General features: G+C 38.6%; 1 protein-coding gene across 1 annotated transcript; it reads right to left on the reverse strand.

Moving 5' to 3' along the window:
- Positions 1 to 3,805: 3,805 nt before the first annotated feature.
- LOC149838742 (receptor-like cytosolic serine/threonine-protein kinase RBK1) lies at positions 3,806 to 21,883 on the reverse strand. Its single transcript, XM_090008309.1, has 9 exons — positions 21,814 to 21,883; positions 21,255 to 21,566; positions 19,352 to 19,606; positions 12,075 to 12,083; positions 8,743 to 8,897; positions 8,396 to 8,475; positions 6,780 to 6,915; positions 6,004 to 6,153; positions 3,806 to 3,979 (listed from the first exon to the last, which is right to left on the reverse strand). The coding sequence occupies exons 1-9, from the start codon at positions 21,881 to 21,883 to the stop codon at positions 3,806 to 3,808; spliced, it is 1,341 nt and encodes a 446-aa protein (XP_089864435.1).
- Between the last annotated feature and the right edge of the window lie 1,850 nt (positions 21,884 to 23,733).

Below are 23,733 nucleotides of genomic sequence, written 5' to 3' on the forward strand. Positions count from 1 at the left end.
GAAGTCCAGACCTCATAGGACATTGAGAGTCCCACAACATGGGTATGAACTGATTCAGATAACGATGAGAGAATTCAACTAAATAAAAGTTGATCTTGATGATGCCATAATATGAAATCTGGATTGATTTCATTTAAGTCCATTTTGAATTCCAATGGATATGGCTTTGTTCCATCAACAAGACCAATAAGGTCATATGATTTTAAGATGGGAAGAAATTGTGATTCCCATAACAAATAATTATTGGCCGTTAATTTGGTGGTTAAAAAATGATAGAGCCTGGATTGAAATTTCGGTTGAGTTAAAATCATATTGAGAGTACCTGAAGCTTCTGACTGGCTTCTGGGCTATCAAGCATTGCTGGTGGATGATAGTGAGGTTGTCATTGACGATGAAATCATTATGGCTCTGATACCATAATAAAGGGCATACACACTCAATACATTGAATACACACACACAAGGCCGATATAACATGGTTCGGTAAACACCTACGTCCACAATAGTCTCTCTATTCAATGTTGAATAGGGACTCTTCTCTTCTTATCTTTATATAGATTACAATGAGAGTCCAGTTGTTTAATACATTTGAAATAATCCAGAATAGTCTTAGCATTAGGAATATAAATCTTGGTTATAGATCTTTCCTTTCTATCATGATCTTCAAAATTAGGTAAGCACGACTGATCTTTAACAGGTGATGATTTGGAGTCTCTTGTCATTATTGACTTTTCAAACAGATGATCTTCATTAGACGACTTTCCTTTCATATGGACACTATCTAGAGAGTCTATTTGGAAAGGAGATTTAGTGGTCAATCCTTCCTGAATCTTATCTCTAACAATTATTGATGAGATTTACCCAAATTAAAATCTAATATAAGGTAATTTTTGAAAACCTTGAGTAAATCTGCTTTTTTATTTACCCATCTTGTATATTGTGATTCGTTCTTTCTTCTAGAGGGTCTACGTCAACTACTAGATTGTCCTCATTTCGTGGAATTTCTGAGATAGATTTCAATGTGAAATAAGCGGTGGTTAGGGCTGCAAATGGGCCACATTATGTCAGATATCTGATCTGAATCTGGCATATCATTCTAAGAATTGGATCCTAAAACAAGATCGAAATGTTAAATTCAGATCAGATTCGTGCTTACATAGCTTTGAGCTTTTATGGACTCAAATTCATATCAGCTCTTTGGATGGATCGACATTTGGATCTAGATAAATCCTGATCTTTTATGCATAAGAATTGTCTTTTTAGTCTTTCTTTTTGTCAAATCCAATTCGAACATATCAATTTTGGTATTCAATAGTATCGGATTTGATCCGGATTCTGATGTGGTTCTACTTCATCCAGCGTGCACCCGAACCTTCCCTTTTGCACTTCTAGTGGGCACCAATTAAGTCAAGGGGCCGGGCCATTAAAATAATATAGATTAAAGTTGAGAATGTTTGCTTTGCAACAGATTAAAACCCGAACCCTTTGCACCCCTTGTGGGCACCACCGAGGGCTTGGCTTGTTTGGTAGGAGCTGTTAGTGCACGTCACTATCTGTTGGGACGTTGCAAGTTCAAAACCCAATGTTATGCATGTGTAACTGGTGGGGGTCTGCCTAACCCCAGCTTACCTATCAAAAAAAAAAAAGTAAGGGGCCGGCAGGCTGACCACCGCTTTGGATAGATTTAGGTCATTTTATATATTTTGAGCCTAAACCAATAAGATTTGGTTTTAAACCTTGAGTCCAGTTTAGGCGTAGTGGGTTGGGTTGACGGGCAGTCTAGGTTCAAATCTCATGGGCGTCATCTCCCTGAGTAAGCCGTAGCTTGGCGACTCCCTGGGGTCGAGGGATAAGCCCTCAGAGTTTTATGCTAACATGGACAGAGACCATAAGTACGGCAGGCTGAGTCAATGTGGCTAAGTCCCTATGTTTGGAAAGGTTTATCAGAGAAAAAAAAAAGTAGATTGAACCCTAACAGAAGGGGAAGTGACATTCAAAGTTATCGTTACAAATAAAACATTTCATGTACTGTATATTTGAGCAATCATTATGGGACCATAGTAATTAGCATCATCGTATTAAAATCGGCTTGAATCGGTGATTCAAATCGAATTGGCACTTCATCAATTTAATAGAAAATCGGCATGAATCGATTTTCGTTTTTTTTTGTTGATATTTTTGATAATTAATTATGATATTTGTTTGCTATTACATCTTTTAAGAATTAAATGAACATTTCAAAATTAAATTTGATTGAACCACTAAGTCATTATTTGCTTCATTTATCTATTTTCTTTTTGAGAAAACTTTGCTAAACCTTTTTGTTTTAAATTATAAATTATTATTCAAGATGATCCGATTTAAGACAATTTTCTGATTTTTTTTTTTAAGGATAAATTCCGAAACAGGTTATGACAACATTGGTTACCAAGGCAAGGCCAACAGCCCCGTAGCCCACAAGGGCTTATCTCATCTCGCAACGGGTAATTGTGAATGTCATGAGATTTTAGGCCCATGGGTTGTGTTCAGGTCATGATTTTAGGCCCGGGCCTGTTAGATACCGGGCTGAAACCTAGACCGTTATATACGTCGGCCAGACTCAAGCCTGCCCATGGGCTACCGGCCGGTTCGATGGGTCTGAGTTACTTATTAAAATTTTAATAATATAAAAGTTTTAAAAAATAAATATTATATAGTAACTTTGATAACTATTATTATTTACCTTATTTGTTGAGAACTTGCTATTTGTTAATTATTATTATTATTTACCTAATTAGTTGCATGAAAACTTGCTATTCTCTCGCTAACCCGTAATTTCAGTCAAGCATTTATGCATTTTAAGATCGGGTCAGGCCGGGGCCGGGCTGATATATGCCCACCCCTATTCATAAGTGAATCTATCTAACACATGAAAAAACACCAGGACAGCACTTATTACAGCATTCAAAACTTGATTGTTAGTAATATTAGTGAATCTAGATCAGTAAGATTAAGACCAAGATTTTGTCAAATTGTTCTTTTTTTTCATGCAGAAGCTGGCCAAGTTGCGGAATCAATGAGTTTGGATCTGTGTAATTAGGTGGAACTTTTATATATATATATATTTACACGGAGAAACCACCTTCAAGATCGAGACCTAGCCGGCTCTGCCTGCCGTATTCCATGAAACCAAACAAGCCCCTTGGTCACACATAAGGGCTCCACTTGTCTGGTAGAAGCAGCTAATGCACGTCACCTTGTGTTAGGACGTTGCAAGTTCAAATCCCAATGATATCGTTGTATAACCGGTAGGAGTCTGCCTAACACCAGCTTGCCTTTAAAACAAAAAAAAAAGCCCAACCCAACAGCCCAAGAAGCCAAACTTTGCAAAATTAAGCTGCCAACGTCAAGGTAATTAGGTGAAAGATGAGTGATAAGCTCACTCTCTCATAGGATTGGTTGCGCGAGTAATCGTATCGTCGTCGCCCCGATCTTCTGATCCTGTTTCTTCTCTTGTGGTAGCGAGAATTACTGCAACTTGGTTCAACCTGTCTGCAAATCTTGGTGAAGCCAGGGGACCTAACCCAACCTAGCCAGGTAAGAGGTCTGGACCAATTGACCCAACCAAGGCCAAGGTAGGATTTCTATCTCACTCTTAAGTATGTTGACTAAGCCACAACCTAGAACATGACCCACTACTGGGGTACTCTTGCTGCATCATTTCCTCTTATATTTACAAGACGTGGACCTTCATCAATCACACAAGCTTTTGGCTCCAGTAAATGTAATTCCCAAATACAAATTAAAAAAGGTAGAATGAAGACAGGCTAAAATTCCAAGGCAAGTTGCTTGTGGCGATTGAGATCATTGAGATATCTGGATGATGAGTATTCATCCACGTCCAAAGCACTCAACAAGAGCGTACGGCCACTACATGACTTGCGTTGCCCCCTTCCCACTGACTCCATGGTTGCAACCTCACCTTTTAGAAGCCTCACAACCTGCAAACAAACAAGGGAATTCAATGCTAGTGCAACTTGGCCATGTGCTCATACATCATTCTCCAACATGTTTGATGCGATATCAAGATCTTGACATTGTCCAAGTTTATAGAATCCATTTTGCATTTTTCTGTTTGGATTTTTAATTTTCACATTTTATTGGATTTGGGACATGTGGTGACAAACGTTTTTATCTGCAAAATCTTGTTTTTAAAAAAGTTGGAAGAAATTGATTTTTTTTCATAAATCTCGCATTTTTTGGCAAAATCTCGGCAATAAAAAAACAAATTAAAAAATATTTTTATAAGAAAATATTTATAAAATTTATTTAAAAATAAAAATATACATTTTTTCATGATAAATAGCCGTTTAAAATGTAAATATCGTGTTTAAATCGCACTATTTATGTTTTTTTTATAAATCTCCCGATATTTTGAAAATCTCGCAAGAAATTGCCATTTTAAACTTTCAGGCAATTTCTCGCGAGATTATCGCAAGATTTTAGTAAATCTTGCGATATTTGTCACACTGATTTTGGGTTTATGTATCCAATCTATAAACGTCATCAAAATGTATATATGATATATTTTCTTTATATTTACATGGAAAACCCACCCCGAGGATCAGAGACCTACCTGTGGTGGCTTTGCCTGCTGTGCTTACAGTCGTTGTCCTGGCAGCATAAAACTTAGTGAGCTTACCCCTTGCCCCCAGGGAGTTGCCACGCTTTGGTTTGTGCAAGGGATGATGCCCATGAGATTTAAACTTAGACCAAACCCCTTTGAGGCAATGTATGTGATCATCTAGAAATAGATTTTTTTTTTGGTGGGGTTTGGGGGTTGGGGGGGGAGGTAAGCCAACAGAACCTCTCTCTCTCTCTCTCTCCCTCTCTCTCTCTCTCTCTCACACACACACACACACACACACACACACACACACAGGCTTCGGGTTAGTAAAACTCTTGAAGCCACCCTTTTCTAGCAAGGAGTATATACAGCTTCCACCTTGTGGCAAGGGATACTGACCATATATATTTAGATTTTAGAAGTTAACTAGAATTAGAAGTTTTCTAAAGTTTTTTTTATTTATTTATAAAGTTTATCTTAATTGGAAGCTTATCAAAATTTTGAATCATTATATTTAAATAGATAACATGACATACAAATACGGGGATAATCACAAGAATTAGAACTTGTAAACCAATGTTTGCTAGTGAGCTACACAAAACATTGTAGCTCACTAACTTTCCATGCACAAACTGTGTGTTTCACGAAAGCGAAAAATCGCGACCATTTTCTGGTGGGCCCACGACGACAATCCATGGCTTGATGTAGCCAGAAGTGGTCATGGTCCTATGCTCAATGTTTCCCTGAGTACAACGTGACTGAGTAGGCATGACTACATAGAACAGTACCGTACCAGCGTGGTGCATTGTTGTTCATAATGTGACCCAACAGAGTCCACCCCTAGTTTGGACAAGAGCTAAGAAAATGATTCCCAAACATCACTATTTTTTCCACTACTTGAATCTCCATTCACACAGTACCACCATAATGAAAAGTCCATTTCAGGATAGGCATGGTTCATGGGTCTTCCTTGACAATACGCAAAAAACAGTGATAAATGTGACAGTGTTTTCTGAAAATATATTGAAAACATTATGATATTGAACCATTCAGAACATACAAAATATTGTGATATTTTAAGCTAAAGTATAGTAAATTTTATCCAATATTTAATTTTTGTTCAAAAAAATATCAAAAATATGTTCTGTATATTGTGATATATTTAATTTTAAAGTTTTTGCTCATGTTTTCACAATTTTTAATTTTATTTATGTTGCTGATATTTTACCAATATATATATAAATGCAGAGAATATACAATTTTAATTTCTCACAAGAAATTCACATCAGTTAAATTGTTGTCTTAAACTTTGGTCGCTATGGTTAAAATGAAATCTTACACTAGTCTGCTTGTTAATGCTTTCATTTTAATTAACACTAATAATAATCAAAGACTAACCTGGCTCATTAGCGGCCTTGCGGTAGCCAAGTGGTGAATGCACATGGACGCAGTCAGCATAGCCCAGTTCATTTCGCGCGGATCATAATGATCCCCTAGGCTAGGATCCACCAATTCTTTCACATAATTGATATCAAGCAATGGTTTTGCCTAGAAAATTAACAATTAGCATTTTCAATAAGGGTGCTTTTATATATATATATATATATATATATATATATATATATATATATATATATATATATATATATATATATATATATATATATATATATATATATTTTTTTTTTTTTTTACAAGAAGAAACCGCTTTCAGAATCAAAGACTTAGCCGCGCCCGGCTCTAGCTGCCATACTTACAATCATTGTTCTGACAGCGTAAAAACTCTGTGAGCTTACCCCTTTGCACCCATGATGCTCATGAGATTTGAACTTAAACCGCCTGCCTAGGGGCCTAGGCCCCATCACCTTTGGGGCAATCTGTGATTCAGGGGGGTGCATTTGAATGCCTTGGTTCTCAAGACTTGAGACATGGATCTCTCTGGCCCACCAAAGATCCGCGGATCTCCCATCAACATAAATCTCAATCAGAACCTCGGAAAGTCAGGGTAGAGATCCAAGGTTTGATTGCCTCGGATCTCGGCATAGGCTCCATGTCACATCAACTCCTTTTCGCATCACATCATATCAGATCCGAGGCAATCAAACGCACCCTTAATGAATAGATGATGAAAATGCCCATCGAGAATATGTGGGAAAGAATATGGAAATGCATACCCACATAAGAAGGCTCTGCCGACACGAGTCGATAGCACATTTCCCAGTAATGAGCTCAAGAAGCAAAACCCCAAACGCAAAGACATCAATTTTCTCATCCACAATTCCATGCATGAAGTACTCTGGTGCCAAGTACCTAAACACAATTAGTAGTTATAAGGCAAGTCATTCAACCAATTATCTTCTATCAAGTATCAACACGTGTACCAACTGGGGGCTCAGCTTGTCTTGTAGGAGCAGCTAGTGCATATCACTTTGGGTTTGAACGTTGCAAGTTTGAATCCCAATGGTATCATTGTATAATTGGTAGAGGTCGGTTTAACCCCAACTTGCCTTTGAAAAAAAAAATATCAACATGTGCAAGAGCTACCCATAAGGGCTAGGGATGGCAGTGGGGCGGGCGAGGGACAAGGTCTCCACTACCCCCGCCCCGCCTCAAGATTAGAACCTCCATCCCCGAACGGGGATGGATTTTAACCTTTGTCCCCACCTCCATCCCCGTTTCATACCCTTCATCCCCGGTCCAAACAAGGTGAGGTGGGGTGGGGCCCCTCTTTCCCCCGGTCCACTGCCATCCCTAATAAGGGCTCTGCACACTGGGCTAGATGGGTCGGCGTAAGGCTTTTAATTTGAAGGAGGTCAAGAGTTCAATAACTAGGGTGTGCATACTACAGCGATGGTTTCTATGTTACGTCAAAAAAACAAAAAAGATGTTGCAAGAGATGGTCATAAAACATTGGCTTGGTCTTCATTGTTTATTTGCCCTAGGAGTGTAAATGGGTTGGTTTGGGTTGGTTCCATCAGACCCCATTTTTTAATTGGGTCTAGATGTGAACCCAATCCTGAATCGAGATTAGGTTCTGAGTACTGTTTATTCTAGGCCCAAATAGGTTATCGGGTCAGGCAAATATCAGGTCAAGCATTTTACACATCGGGTGCAGCTCTGTTTGAATCGGATATGGATTCAGTCTATGTGGTTTGGGTAATAACCGGTTCAGGTCCATATAGGTTCAATTATATAAATAGTTCGGGTCTGGTCCTATTTGGGTACCAACCAGGTAGCTTTGCAATCACCTTGGCTTAAGCTATAATTAAAAATACTGAAAACAACTTATCTATATAATTAATTTTAGAAAATTGGAAATCTATGGATACATTTATGTAGTTAACATTTAAATAAGTTTGGGTATAAATTTTATTTATTTATTTAAAAAATGATGTCTGTTTAGATCCTTGCCAGTTTGGGTCATATGGTAGATGTATAATTCTTAGGGTTTAAAGGGGTCAAGTACAAATTGAGTTTGAGCTCGAGTTGGTTCAGATCATATTATAAAGAACCAACATGGTCAGATATAAAACTCGGTTCGAGTTACAAATTATCATACCCAAGAAGAGATTTGTTTTCTTAACATGTCTAAGTTTTGAACTCAATCAGATCCATGGGTCTACTAATATCGGATCGGTTGGGTATGATCCACTGTTTGTGTTGCAAACCTGCCGGGTCGGACCTGGCGAAGGTTGGACAGAGGCCTAGCATCCACTGTGATAGGATGATGGGACTGATGGCTAGATCTGGTGGTGAGGATATGGGATGAAATGGAAGGAGACATACATACCCAAAAGTGCCTTCGATGGGTGACACTATGTGGTGTGTCCACTGTTCAGGTAGCCATTTTGCTAGTCCAAAGTCTGATATCTGCATCAAATAATTATCATATGAGAGAGAGTGAGATCAGTAGGGATGTCAATGAATCGGATTTTATCCGATATCCTACTGAATTCTACTCCGTTTAGTTGCATTTGGTAAGCCAAAACCATATTGAATCATAATCGAATGCTAAGAGTGTGCAATGACATTGCACCTCATCTGCACTCGTTGCACAACAATGAGGAAAGAGATTCGTTTCTCAAGGAGCACTCAAGAAAGACTATATGAACACGAGAAATAATATAAAGATCATACCAGAGGTTGGTAGTCCTCTGCTAGCAAGATATTTGACGCCTTGATGTCCCTGTGAATTATACGACGTTGGCAGCCCTCATGCAGGTACTTCAGTCCTTCTGCCGTCCCCAAAGCAATCTTGTACCTGATTCTCCATTCTAACATTGCCTTTGATCCTGCAAAAACTAGGTCTCAGTCCCAAAGGCCTTCTTGGGACACATGACAAGATGCCCAAAAGATGTATTGCGTATATGGGGCGCATATGGATGAAATTCAGTGGCATGGAAACGGATATTTCAGGGCACCAGATAAGTTCCTCCCCTGCCTCAAAGGGGAGAGGGTGGTGTGTGTTCTCCCCGAAACACAAATTCATGTGTTCCTGTGTGTACAGAGGAATATCTTGGGACCCATGATAATTCATATGCCAATGTTGCCCACGATGAGTTTATAATAAAATAACATATAAAAAAGGTAGATATACTTTTGACGAAAATGTCCTCCTGTAAGATAGATATGTGTTGGATGAAAATGTCCTCCCACTTCCTCTCCCTGTAAATAGATTTGCATGTTTCATCTTTGTTTTTAGCTTGTGTTACAACACATGGCCGCCTTCTCGTTCCTGCCTGATGAGTTGTGGAGCCTGATTCATAGTTTTTTCTCTTACATAAAGGGGGGTTCAAGGGTTCCCCTGATGTGGGTCCCACTGCGTAGTCAGCGGGCAGGGGTCTAAGGGGGCAGCGGCCCCCGAAACAAAATTTTTTTGGGCCTATGTTTGAGACTTAGTTTCTTATGGATCAGACCCAACTTGTTTAGGTTTAGGGTTGTTGCCCTTGCCTTGTATAAATTCTTTCTTTTTTTTGTCCCTTGTAACTGTTGAAAAGAGCAATAAGATTTTTCTCTGAGCGACCGTGGTCTTTTTTATTATCTTTATTGAAAAGAGCGATTTACAGTAGAAATCAGATAAGAGAGTAATGATTTACAATGAAAATCAAATCAGAAAGTAGCAATTTACGGTAGAAATCAGATCAGAGAGTAACAATTTACAGTAGAAATCTGATTTGTACTGTAAATCGCTACTTTCTGATTTGATTTCTACTGTAAATCGTTACTCTCTGATCTGATTTCTACTGTAAATCGTTACTCTCTGATTTATACTGTAAATCGCTACTCTCTGATTTGATTTTTATTGTAAATCGCCACTCTCTGATTTGATTTCTACTTTAAATTGCTACTCTCTTATATGATTTCTACTGTAAATCACTACTCTCTTATCTGATTTTTATTGTAAATCGCTACTCTCTTAATTGATTTTTACTGTAAATCGCTACTCTCTTATCTGATTTCTATTATAAATAGTTACTCTCTGAATTGATTTCTACTATAAATTGCTACTCTCTTATCGGATTTCTATTATAAATCGCTACTCTACTCAGTTTGACGTTGCCACCATTATTTCTGTTGTAAATTGTTATTCTCTATCTAGTCAGTTTGATGCTTTCACCCTAGTATCATGATGAACAATAGATAAAATGTTGATTTTTCTGGTAGTTCAACTATTTTTCACGAACAGACGACGACAAAGGGTGCTCCAGCGATAATAGATGACGAAGACATCAAAGGGTGTTTCGGCGATAGTAGACGACGGCAAATGGTGCTCCAACGACAGCAGAAAGCGATAATGGGTGCTCCGACGATAACAGACGACGGCAAATGGTGCATCGTCAATCGAAGCTCTTGTTACAGCACAACAGATGGTGCATCGTCAAAGGGTGATCTGGAATGTTTAGGGCAACATATTGCAAGGAGCTCCTGTTAAAGCAGAGGAGTTTACTCCTTAGGGCGAAAACGATGATGACTTTAACCCTTTCTGGCAGAAGAACATTTTTGTCATTTCCTCGAAACATTGTTTTATGATACTAATGGCGGGAAATGGTACTTAAGTCTTTGTAAACGCACCAGACTCCAATGCTAAGTGATGCCGACACACACGGGGAAATGAGCCCCACGTGATTACATATGTGACGCTCATTCAGACCCGAGAACACGCAACTACGTGTTTCGGGGGGGAACATATAACCTGCTTCACTCAAAGGGGTTTGGCATAGTGGGATGGCACCTAGGCCGCTAGGCAAGGTGGTTTAGGCTCAAATTTCAAGGGTGTCACTCCTTTCTTAAGCCAAAAAGTAGTGTCTTTTATTGAAACCTGGTGGTTTGAAAATCTGGTATGGGTCCGGTCACTGGAACGAATGGGGCACATGCTAGAAGGACTCCAACCTTTATTTTTGTAAAAAGCAGTAGGGCTTTTCAGAATCCACTCACTGAGTACTAAATTTTCATAGTCATAGCCATGGTCTTCATTTATAAGATTGAATTTAATCCACTACTAATTAAAGATAGTGCCCTATAAAATCTAGTAACTCCCTCCATAACCATTTTATAAATCATATAATCATGTTTCATAATTAGGCTTAACAAGCCAACTAATCTGTGGTTCTTGGGGTTCCAGTGAGACCCTATGGGCACATTGGATCTAGACTCAGGATCCAACAAGTTCATGGGGGCAAGGTAAGCTCACGGAGTTGTAAGTTGTTAGGACAGCGACAAGTATGGCAGGCAAAACCAGTGCAGCTAGGTCTTTGATCTTGAGGGTGGTTTCAATGTGTAAGTATAAAAAAAAAGTTTCCCAAAAAGTCGCTTGGGGACTAAGCCTGGATACAGGGATGTATCTCATATCTTCATTTTTCTTTATAGATATGGATACACACTTTAGATGGAGATCCTTGGTCATTTGGCTGGACCTAGGGAATCGTGCCACAGATCCTGGGGGGTATTTGATTGCTTCAGAGACCGGAGGATCTCTTTGCGCGAGGTGGATCGGGCAAGGAGCCCATGCTAGATCTGACACTCAAGCAAATGTTGGATCTCAATTAATTCTCGGGTTTGGAATTCTTATCATGTCTAAAATCCACGTTTTTCTGGTCTTAAATATTTGGACCAGAAATCAAGGGATCTCAGATCCAAGGCTACCCTTAGATTTATCCATTCATACTACTTCCAAAATCTTTTCTGATGCAGGAAGGTTTTGTATTCTGCTCATCATTCATGCCCACCTTTGGTGAATGACTATCATGCAAGCATTTTAGAATACTTCATCAACAAAAAAGAAAGAAAAAAAAATACTTTAGGATGTCCAACTAATTAGAGTCATCAAGCCATCACTTAATAAAAAATCATTAGATTGGGCCTGTTTTTATGTTAAAATTTTGGAACTCTTAGGTAGCTGACGTTAAGTTGCTAATGGTGGTTGTATTAGTGGATTTTTTTGGATAATCTAAGGGAAAACCCCCCATCACGGACTGCACCTTGGCTGGCCTCCGCTTGGTAAAACCCTTAAGGTCCCCCTGCCCACCAAAGAGTATACCCAGCTTTGACCTTACAGCAAGAGATGCCACCAGTGGCTTTCGAACTTGTGACTTTAAGTTGCTAATGGTGGTTGTATTAGTGTTTTTTTTTTTAAAATGATAAGGCAACCCACATGGAGGACCGAATCACTCAATGGGCTCGCCTTCCTACAAGGTACAAAACCAAATAATTTGATAAAAGGGATGATGAACTAACCAAGAAAATTCATCACATTCTTGAGTAAATCAACGACCACCAACACACACCCATCCCCTATATATATATATATATATATATATATATATATATATATATATATATATATATATATATATATATATATATATATATATATATTCATCACATTCTTCGAGGTATCTTTCCCCTCAGGTTAAGGGATAAGCCTGACCCTCATTGTCCGAGGTGTTACCCTTTCAGGTTAAGGGACAAACCTGACCCTCGTTGTCTGAGGTGTTACCTTTTCAGGTTAAGGGACAAACCTGACCCTCGTTGTCTGAAGTGTTACCCTTTCCGGTTAAGGGACAAACCTGACCCTCGTTGACCGAGGTGTTTCCGTTTCAGGTTAAGGGATAAACCTGAACCTCGTTGTCCGAGGTGTTCCCATTCAGGATAAGGGATAAACTTGACACCCCTCACAGAAGCAACAAAGTTATCTGTGAGCATTCTTTTCAAGAACAAAATTATCATAAATTTATTCGATCTTTCCCACTTTTTTATAAATTTTATTCTTAACCCTTTCAGGTTAAGGGGTAAACCTGATGCCTCTTTCCCATGAGGTATTTTCTAAATCTTTTTCCCGCTCAGGTTAAGGGAAAAAACTGACCCTCGTTGACCGAGGTGTTCCCATTCAGGATAAGGGATAATCCTGGGACCTCTCGTAGGAGCAATAATGCTACCTATGAGAATTCTTTTTTCCAACACAAGTTTTATCAAGCTTTATTTGATTTTTCTAAATTTATAACAATTTTTCTTCATTAAATTCTCGTTAAATTCTATTTTCTTTTACCCTTTCAGGTTAAGATAAACCTGAACCTCGTTTATCGAGGCATTTCTCCTCCTTTCTTCAAAATAAGGGATAATCTTGAAGTCTTTTATCATCAAATTTTTACCAAATTTTTCCCAGACTTTCGTCAGTCTTTATCAATTTTTTTTTCTTGTCAATTTTTGTCAACTTTATTGATTCTTTATCAATTTTTATCAATTTTATTTGATGCTTTGTTAATCTTTTTTTCAATCTTTTCTTTATTAATTTTTTTATCAATTTTATTCTTCATCAGCCCTTATCACTTCTATCAAATTTATTTCCTTCTTCCTCTTCAGGATAAGGGATAATCCGGAAAACCCCGACAATCATGCATACTTCAATTTCCAAATGTCTTGAAGATGCTGGTCTCCTCTTCCGACTCTCGGTCAGAAAAGCCAGAGCTCGTGCAGATGCAATTTCAAAACCCAGTACCCATACTGGGGCATTTTTGAAATCCAGTACAGCTAGCACTCGTGCTAGTGTTTGGTTGACCGATCAGTTAGCCCCTCAAGTTCAGTCTTTGCACTAACCATTCATCAAAAATCAAAAAGCTCTAAATCCAATTTTTACCTTCGGGTTATTCAAATCTCAATTTCAAGCCTTCATGTTACGATCTTTTTTCAATTTTCCTTAATTTCTGTCAATCTTTCATAAAAAATTTCTCATCAACTCTCCTTTGAGATTCGAGCCCTGACTCGAACTTTCCTGCTTTCCTTTGAAGATTTGAGTTTTAACTCGAGTCTTCTTTCCTTTAAGATCTAAAGCATTCCAGTTTCCTTTTGAGATTCGAGCCCTGACTCGAACTTTCCTGCTTTCCTTTAAAGATTTGAGTTTTAACTCGAGTCTTCTTTCCTTCAAGATTTAAAGCATTCCAGTTTCCTTTTGAGATTTGAGCCCTGACTCGAACTTTCCTGCTTTCCTTTGAAGATTTGAGTTTTAACTCGAGTCTTCTTTCCTTCAAGATCTAAAGCATTCCAGTTTCCTTTTTGAGATTTGAGCCCTGACTCAAACTTTCCTGCTTTCCTTTGAAGATTTGAGTTTTAACTCAAGTTTTCTTTCCTTCAAGATCTAAAGCATTCCAGTTTCCTTTTGAGATTCGAGCCTTGAATCAAACTTTCCTGCTTTCCTTAGAAGATTTGAGTTTTAACCCGAGTTTTCTTTCCTTCAAAAATCTAAACTTTCCAGTTTTCCTTTGAGATTCGAGCCCTGACTCGAACTTTTCTGCTTTCCTTCGAAGATTTGAGTTTTAACTCGAGTTTTCTTTCCTTCAAAAATATGATTTTTCCAATTTTCTTTTGAGATTCGAGCCCTGACTCGAACTTTTTTGCTTTCCTTCGAAGATTTGAGTTTTTTACTCGAGTTTTCTTTCCTTCAAAATCTGAACTTCCCAGTTTTCCTTTGATATTCGAGCCCCGACTCGAACAATCCAGCTTTCCTTTAAATATTTTGAGTTTCGACTCGAATTTTCTTTCCTTCAAAAATCTAAATTGGTCTGGTTTTTCCTTTGAAGATTTGGGTTTCGACCCGAACTTTCTCTCCTTAGAAACCAAAAACTTCTTAGCTTTCCTTCAAAGGCTCGAGTTTCGACTCGAATCTTCTAGCTTTCCTTGTAAAAACCTGAGTCCTGATTCGGTTGGTCTTTCAAAACCAACTTTTGAGTTAGGCTTACCTTCAAAATCCAGTTTTATGCCAAGCTTGCCTTCAGAACTTTAAATTTATATTTACCTTCAGAATTCAGCCTCGTGTTGGATTCTTCTCCAGAATCCCACTGATGTGTCAAAATTCGATGTTAAGCAAAGGTTTCATCATCAAGGATTTCAGGAATATCTTGCCAAATTGCCATAAAATAGTTGTTGATCTCAAAACTTTTATTACATAAAGAATTCTCTCAAATCTCCTTAGTGTTCCTTCCAAAAGGGTGAAGCTTTTATGAAGAAAGACTCAAACTCCAAATTTTCTGTTGGTCAACCAAAAGGATGAAGAAAAAAAAATCTTCGATATAACTCGCGAAGGAAAATTCAATGACGTTGAAAAGCCATAAGTGAGCTGATATTGATCATAGCTGTGGCACATTCTTAAAGATTATTCTTCGGCAGTAAGACAATGGAAATATCCTGGGCAGTAAAAAGGACCTACCCAATCCATATCTTCTCAGTCATTTAAGCTGCAATCAAATATCCGCAAAAGGGATCTCTCAATTGTCGTCAAGATGAAGACGAATATGCGAGCTAGATCTCCGGGGCCAAAGAAGATTTGGATCATCTCCAAGATGAAGGAGTTTGTGAAGGATCCTTCCAGGGAAAGTTCAGATCACCGTCGAGATGAAGGCGAGTGCGATGAACCTACCGACAAACCCTAAAAGCTATTTGATTTTTGCTATCATCTAAAGACCTTTATACCGATGTCATCAAGCCTAATTCCTGAGAAAGAAAAAGAAGGATCTGAGCATCTCCAAGATGAAGAAGTTTTGTGACGTACCCTTCCCCGAAAAAAAAGAGAGAAACGTCAGGACATCTCCAAAATGAAGGATGATGTAAAAAGCCCAAGAAAGCTCCATGACTCAAAAGAGTGCAAAAAGATCATCATGGAAAAATGCCCAGGATATCAAACTGCCCAAACTGCCAAGAATCTTCTTTATCTATGTGAAATTTTTTCTATCAATATCTTTTCATTCAAATGCTTCTATGAAGCTAAGAATATTTTCTCTCTTTTCATATCAAGGAAATTGATAGCCTCCTTGAAGAAAATCAACAACAATAATTTGACTTTGATTCTAGACTCTATAGAGTTAACCCAGTTGGGGGTAATACTCTAGGTGGAAGAGGGAACCTCTTTTGAAAGTGCTTACCTTAAAAAAATTACCTTGATACAACTATAAATTTTATCATTTTGGCGAAACTTTCCAGCTTTCCTGATACGAAATAATAACTTAACATCTGTTTTTGATACATCTGGGTGTTGCCTTTTCCTTCTTTTGCATAGTCGAAAGAGCTGTCTTCCCCTCTTTCATAAGAGTTGCCTTCTCTGTCTTCCGCTTTGATCGAAAGATTCGCCTTCTCCTTGATAAAATGATTGTCTTCTTCGTCTTTCGCTTTGATCAAAAGATTCATCTTCTCCTTGATAAAAGGACTGCCTTCTCTGTCTTTCGCTTTGATCGAAAGATTCGCCTTCTCCTTGATAAAAGGATTGCATTTTCCGTCTTTCGCTTTGATCGAAAGATTCGCCTTCTCCTTGCCAAAAGGATTGCCTTCTTCGTCTTTCGCTTTGATCGAAAGATTCACCTTCTCATTGATAAAATGATCGCCTTCTCCGTCTTTCGCTTTGATCGAAAGATTCGTCTTCTCCTTGATAAAAGGATCGCCTTCTCCGTCTTTCGCTTTGATCGAAAGATTTGCCTTCTCCTTGCTAAAATGATTGCCATCTTCATATTTTACTTTTACCTTCTCCTTGCTAAAAGGATTGTCATCTCGCTTTCACCTTCTCCTTGCTAAAGGGATTGCCATCTTCATATTTCACTTTTGCCTTCTCCTTGTTAAAGGGATTGTCATCTTCACATTTCACTTTTGCCTTCTCCTTGCCAAAAGGATTGTCATCTTCATATTTCGTTCTCACCTTCTCCTTTCCAAAAAGATTGTCCTCCTCATCTTTCGCTCTGATCGAGAAATTCGCCTTCTCCTGTCAAAATGATTGCCTTATTCATCTTCCGCTTTAAATCAAAAAATTTTGCCTTCTCTGATTGCCCTCTTTATCTTTCACCTTGTCAAAAGATTTGCCTCCTCAGATCGCCTTATTCATATTTCGCCTTGTCCAAAAATATCACCTTGCTCCTGTTAAAAGGATCGCCTTATTCATCTTTCACACCATCGAAAGATTCACCTCCTGTCACCTTATTCATCGTTCATTTTGTCGAAAGAATTGTCTCATATCTCCTTATTTTCCATCTCTCACATTCCCAGAAGAATTGCCTCATTCAGTTGAAGTATCTCTCTTGTCCCATCACGGTTTCTCCATTCGAGAAATCTGTATGGTCGTACCCACTCAGGTTAAGGGTTAAACATGTACTTTTTGTGAGAGGTCTGTTATTGTCAAAAAGTTATTTTCAGTCTCAACAATAAGGCACCAAAAATTATCCCTTTTCCAAGCTTTAGGGAACTCCATCTTCCTCCTTTCGCAAACTCCTTTCGGATTTGTTTGTCCAAACTCTGAATGTTTCATCATGGTTTCTTCATTCGAGGATTCCATTTGGTTGTCCCCTTCAGGATAAGGGTTAAGCCTGAACCTCGTGCCCACGAGGTATCTTCCTTTTCAGGTATTGGTTAAACCTGAATCTCGTTCCAACGAGGTTCCTCGTTTTTACGAAGTGTTTCCTTCTAATCCCATCGTGGTTCTTCCCACAAAGAAAATTCATGCCTTGTATATCCATCCAGGACAGGATCCTACTTGAGCTTTATCTCACGAGGCATTTTTTTTCAAAAATGTCCCATCACGATCGCCAAAACTGTGATCATCGCAAATTTTTTCCTCTCTTGTGATTTGTCTTTCTTCCTTCTCTTTTCCTTTTCTAACCTCTATTTTCCTCCTTTTTGAATGGAGGAAAATGAAAGACAGAAAAAGAAGAGAGAAGAGAAAAGAAAGAAAAGAAGAGAGAGAGGAATTCTTTCGCGGGGTCACACTTGACCTTAATTTGAAAATATTTAGAAAGTTACTCATCTCCGTTTTGAAAATATTGCGAGAAAAATGAAGAGACGGGATTCGCTCGTCGGTACAAGGTTCGACCGTTCCTGGGGCCTTTACCAGGGGTAATCGGACCAATGATCAAATTTATGCCTTTTTTCTTTGCCTAAATATTATCTAAGAATTTATCTTAAGTCTAAATGCACAAAGAATCATACTTGTGCAATGCAAGGATGTATGCTCTTTTCAAAAATGATTTTGAAAAATCTCCAAGTGTTCTGAGATGAACTTGATAATGGAGTAAAGAAATGATTTCTGAATAGTAGAATCTAACTTAGAACTTGAGATAGATTAGAGAAATTCTAAGTCTTTGAAATAATTAGAGTTGGGAAAATAAGATTTTGAATTTGAAAAGAATGATTGGAAGATGAGTGAAAAAGGAAAAGGAAGGAAATTTCAAAGTCAGAAAAATGGACTTTAAACTTAGATTTAGAAGAAGAGATAACATTTGAAATGAAATTGGATTTAAATTTTAAAGTCAGGATGGAGCTTGGAATTGAACGATCCAAATGGAATTTAAAAATAGAAATAGATTTAAAAAGTCTAGATGGGTTTTGAAAGTGGAATTGGATTTGAAATCTAGAGTTGGGAATGGAATTGGATTCTGGATCCTAAAATGAATTTGGATCTGAAATCTGAGATCCAAAGTTAGAACTATATATATATATATATATTTGATCAAGCTTTTTTTTTGATGAAATTAATCACATTGTGCTCACGATCATAAGCATTTGAGCCGTATTAAGGTTAAAGGAACAACAACCCAGGTCCCTCATTTGCTTTTAAAGATCAAATCTGGCATAGGCCTCTTGCCAGATCCCACATCAAGTCGCCCAAGTGGTAAGGGTGGTTTTTGGAAACGTGGTGGAACCCTATCTTTCTCAGGATCAATTCACCCTGAGATCAGACCGGTGGCTTGCCTGGTAGGTTGTTCTTTGCAATTAGGACATTCACCCGGAGTTTACTATGAGAGGCCCAGGTTCTTTGTTATCGGAAAAAACAAAGTTAGAAATCCTAGATTTATTAAAGTCTATGTTGTCAGAATGGGTATCAGCCCTAAATCATTTGGCCACCGATTCAGCTGTATCGGTCGATACTCATCTGAATCCTTATGTATCAGCCTGAAAATAATAAAAAATTATTACGTGTCAATCACAACATGACATGTGTTAAAACCATTAAATTAATATTTAAAAAATAGTATTTTTTTTACATTTATTAAAAAACAGCCGATTCAGGCATGCAGCCTATCGAAACTCTGCCGATACTATGCACATCGGCCGATACTGATAACATTTTGAGATCATCCGTTTGCATGAGGGTCTGATTTTGAGTGGGCCCCATGCCAGATTCCGGACCTCTGGGGCATTCAAAATGGTATGAATATGCAGGAATGAAGGGATCAATATGCAATGCTGACATAAACATGTGGAAAATGCAGAGACTTACCATGAAGCATGGATGCTAAGCTACCATGAGGAGAGAACTGGAGAACCAGATGAAGGCCTCCTTCCACTCCAAACCCAATCAAGCGAGCAGCATTTGGGTGGTTTACATGTGCAATAATCCCCAGCTCACATAGGAAATCCTCTATCCTCTCTTCCTCTGTGCTCCTTTTAGTCAATCTCTTGATGGCTACAAGTTGCCCATCTGCTAGGCATCCCTTATAAACCTCAGCATGGCCACTTTTTCCTATCAACCTCTCTGCCAAAAGGTTCAAAGTTTCAATACCAAAAATATAGGCATTTTCAGTTTGCTTCGACATGATAATATTACTCCCGATATTCATAAAAATCATGCAATTTCATCTTTATAACAAACGCAACGGCTGTGTTTTGTTTGTCAAAACACGTGAAAATTGATCAAGTTCATGAATTCTAATATCTACCATGTTTATTCTTGTACTGGTTAAACTCAAAGAAACCGCACTTGAGATTGGAGACTTAGACATGCTGGTGTTAGCCTATTGTATCTATGGTCATCATCTTGGCGGCATAAAACTCTATGGGCACCCCAAGGAGCCTCCTGCTTGGCGTTGCGGAAGGGAGTGCTAATACTGGGACCTGAACTTGAGGTAGGGGGAGACCTCCCTATCTACTATATAGCCTGTGACCATGTGGGCAACTCCTTAGGGTCTACAACCTATTCTCTTTCTTAAGAAACTTTCTTGAAGTCAAGATGTTAGGCATCAGAATTGGTAGGTTAATTGGTGTTGTCAATATTCTTTCTACGCCCATATTTCAAAAAGAAAAATAAGTTTTGGCAGACATAACTATGAGTTCCTAGGGACCATTGACTTTGATAGGAAAATAAAAACACAAACTGGTTTTGAATTTTATGTTAGCTGCAGCGTATTGACTTTATCTTCTGAATCAAGACAAGCTGGAAACAGATGAAAAAGTAGGACTCCCAACGTTGACTCCCTATATATGAGAGAAAAAGTATATGTGATGCTGTTGATGATCACGATCATGAGAATGAATTGATAATGATAAATAGGCTACACACAAAAAAGTAACTTGTAGTTCGACATTACGTAGATAAAAAAAGTAAATGAACAAAGTAGGCCTGAAAGCTGAAACTATGCAGATTGCACAAGCATTACAGAGTCCTACGACAAATCAGAATATACCCTTCATCAATTAAAGGGTAGCAAGCCACATATCAAAACGGCTATGAATTATCCCCATCAATATGTAGAATGTGTTTAGCACAATCTAATGCCCAGCAACTATAATCAGAACTATCATATCATGAAACTTCTAATGGTACGGCAGGATCACTTCAATCTGTTGTAAAAGCACTGCCCTACAGTTAGAATAGACCAAGAATGTCCACCACAGAAGCTTATGAACTATATAAAAAATATGGTTTTCTTTCTTCTATTTTAAGAATGGAGATGGAACTGAAAAAGGGGTTTTCTTCATGAACTTGTTAACCAAATACTGTTTTCTTCTCCTTAAAAAACTATAGAACAAGATGATTCCCAAAGTGTGTACTTGTGTTAAAGCGCTGAAAGCGCCTTTCTAAAGGAAGATGGATTGATCCTAAGGTTTTACTAAGTTGAGGGCCTATCGGGATTCAAACCCACCTACAATGGTTTGATGCTTTAAATAAGTTTTTTTTTTTGGATAATTCAAGGAGAAACCCCTCATCACCGATCACCGACCGCACATTGGCTGGCCTTGGTCGGTAAAACCCTTGAGGTCCCCCTGCCAACAACGTGGTGACATTCACAAGTCGCCCCTACCAAATGAGCGTAGTCCTTGTGGGCAACACCTTAAACTGGTTTTCTTGTCATCAAAGAGAAAGGGAGGGAGAGAGAGTATGAAATAAGATTGAGCACACTCACCAATACTAAAGTCGTCAGTAGCAGAAGCAAGCTCATCATAATTGAAGCTCCTCCATGACGGCCTTGAATTTGACAGAGCTCCAGACACTCCTGAATCATCTTCCTCAAATTGGCGCGGCCGATCAACCTCCCTAGGAGCATTCTTTCTCCCCAACATAGAGTGCCCTATCGGGGGAAACGTCGAAAGCCTTCTCATGGGCTTGGCCTTCCACATGTGGAGCAGAGTCCTCCATTGTGACCCATCAGAGCAACTCGGTCTCCCAACAGAGGAGGTGCTGCTTCTGCTGCTACTGCTACTGATGCTGCTACTATCTGAAGAGAGCACCAAAGCAGAACCCTCTAAAACCGTCCTGGTGGAGCTCTGCTGCTCGGTGGTGGTATCCAAATTGAGGTCTTTTGATCGTTCTTCCCTCTCTGTGTTTCCATTTTTAGACCCTGGTCAGAGAGAGAGAGAGAGAAGGGGGGAATTGGATCTGTATGAGAATACGGCTACCGTCGATTGAAATCATGTAAAAGAACAAGAAATAAGAGGATGGTCATGCATTAAAATATGATTTACCTGCAACTTCTTCCATTATAACTTGATTGGTGGGATGGTTGGAGAGCTTCACTTGGTTCTCACCACCCATTCCTGCAGAGATCCAAGACATGATGAAGCAGAGCAAGAACAGAGCAGGGAGACATGAAAGGCAGATTTTTACGAGGAAGGAAAAAGATCAAAAAAGAGCGACTGAGAAAAAAGATTACTTGGAGTCAGGAAGGATGCTTTTTAGAGTGGCTTTTTCTTCCTTATTTATGCATTAGCCATACCTGCTTCCCAATGGTTTCACCAGTCAAGGCGCGTGTCTGGCTCTGCGTGAGAGAGAGAGAGAGAGAGAGAGGTAAAATTGTAGGTCTTTTTTCTTTCTCCGCATGAAAGAGAGAGATTCAAGTAATTTTTCTATCAACTAATGTGGTCCTACCTCCTAAACGGTATTAAGAACAGTGATCATTTGTTAATTTAATTGGTTGTTTAGACTTCATAGCGAGAGAGAAAGAGAGAGACTGTCACAAAGATACGGATACAACCCAATACATGACTCGAATTCGACACACATGTTCCAAAAAAAAATCAAAATTAAGATACAGAGACACAGGATTTTTTGAATAGTTTAATCAATAAAAAAACTGTTTTTCAATGTTTTAATATATAAAAAAATATTTGTATTGAAATATTATTAAAGTGCAATAAAATAATAATTTAAAATGTTAAATTAATGTTTGTATATGCCGTGGATGTGTTGGCATGTATCCTAATCGTGTCAACCATAACACACATAGCGTATCATTGTGACATAGGACAAGAGCCTCCTAAATGGCGAATATATTAAATAGGCGTGCCATCTTTTGACAAAAAAATTGCATACAATATCGATAGACTAATTATCGTTTGGTCATCGGGACATTTCCATAGTAGCACTCAATGTATTTAAAGACATATTGGTCGGAATGGTGAAAGAGAGATACATTGGTCTTCAGTAGCTAATATATAAAAAAATGACAGTTATTGTAAAAAAAAAAGCAACAATCCAGGGATAATTTGGTTACAACTATCCCACACTAGGGGTACGCTTGGGTACTTTTCATAAATCAGTAAGTAAATCTCATGAGACTCACAATCATATCATTTAGAATCTCATGCAATTCAAATATCATGTTTGTTTAATGTGAGAAAAGGAATCTCATTTGCATGAGAATCTAATTTCTTTGTTTGGTTGCTTGACATGAGATTCATTTTCTCATGGCTCAGCTGAGAAGGGGTGGACTTTGCTGCCGGTGATTTTTGGCGAGCTCCACTTGCCTCAACCCAAGCGCTCACCAACAAGGTGTGGGCACTCCAGCGAACCCAAGCAAAGAGGGGATGCAGTGTTGGACATTATGGGTCTGGGTCAAACCCATAAGGTGACCCAGTTTGACACTGTTAGTGAGCTTTTTAGAGAAAAGTTAGTGGACAGTTAGTGGGGTGGGAGTTATGTGAATGTAGAGAGACCATATTCACGTAACCACCCCTATCTCACATTATATAAAGGGGTTTGGGTTGTACATATGATGAGAGACATCAACCAAACGCCGTCATTGCCCACATTAAAGAAATTTTCTATTGGGTTAAGGGTTCTGTTGACATCAACCTAAGGCATGAGCTCATCGTAGGCATCGTCGATAGGCTGAGGAGAACGTCGAGCACCTGCACGTCACTTCATGACGTCTACAGGTACACAATTACATTTCAGCTCTATTTTTGCAAATACGCAAACACTGGGTTATGAGCCCACCACGGTTCTGTTGTGCATGTGGGTGCATCGGAAGCATTTTGTTTACGCTCATCGACATCGGCGTATCATATTTTGCTGCTAATGCAAACTCGCCTGTTGTTGCAGTTTTGCATCAACGACGGGTAGCAGAATTAGGACCGGCATACATAATGCTCGCTTGCTACTTA

The sequence above is a fragment of the Nuphar pumila genome, chromosome 5 (assembly GCF_984573655.1).
Source record: "Nuphar pumila chromosome 5, dmNupPumi1.hap1.1, whole genome shotgun sequence".
Lineage (NCBI taxonomy): Eukaryota > Viridiplantae > Streptophyta > Magnoliopsida > Nymphaeales > Nymphaeaceae > Nuphar > Nuphar pumila.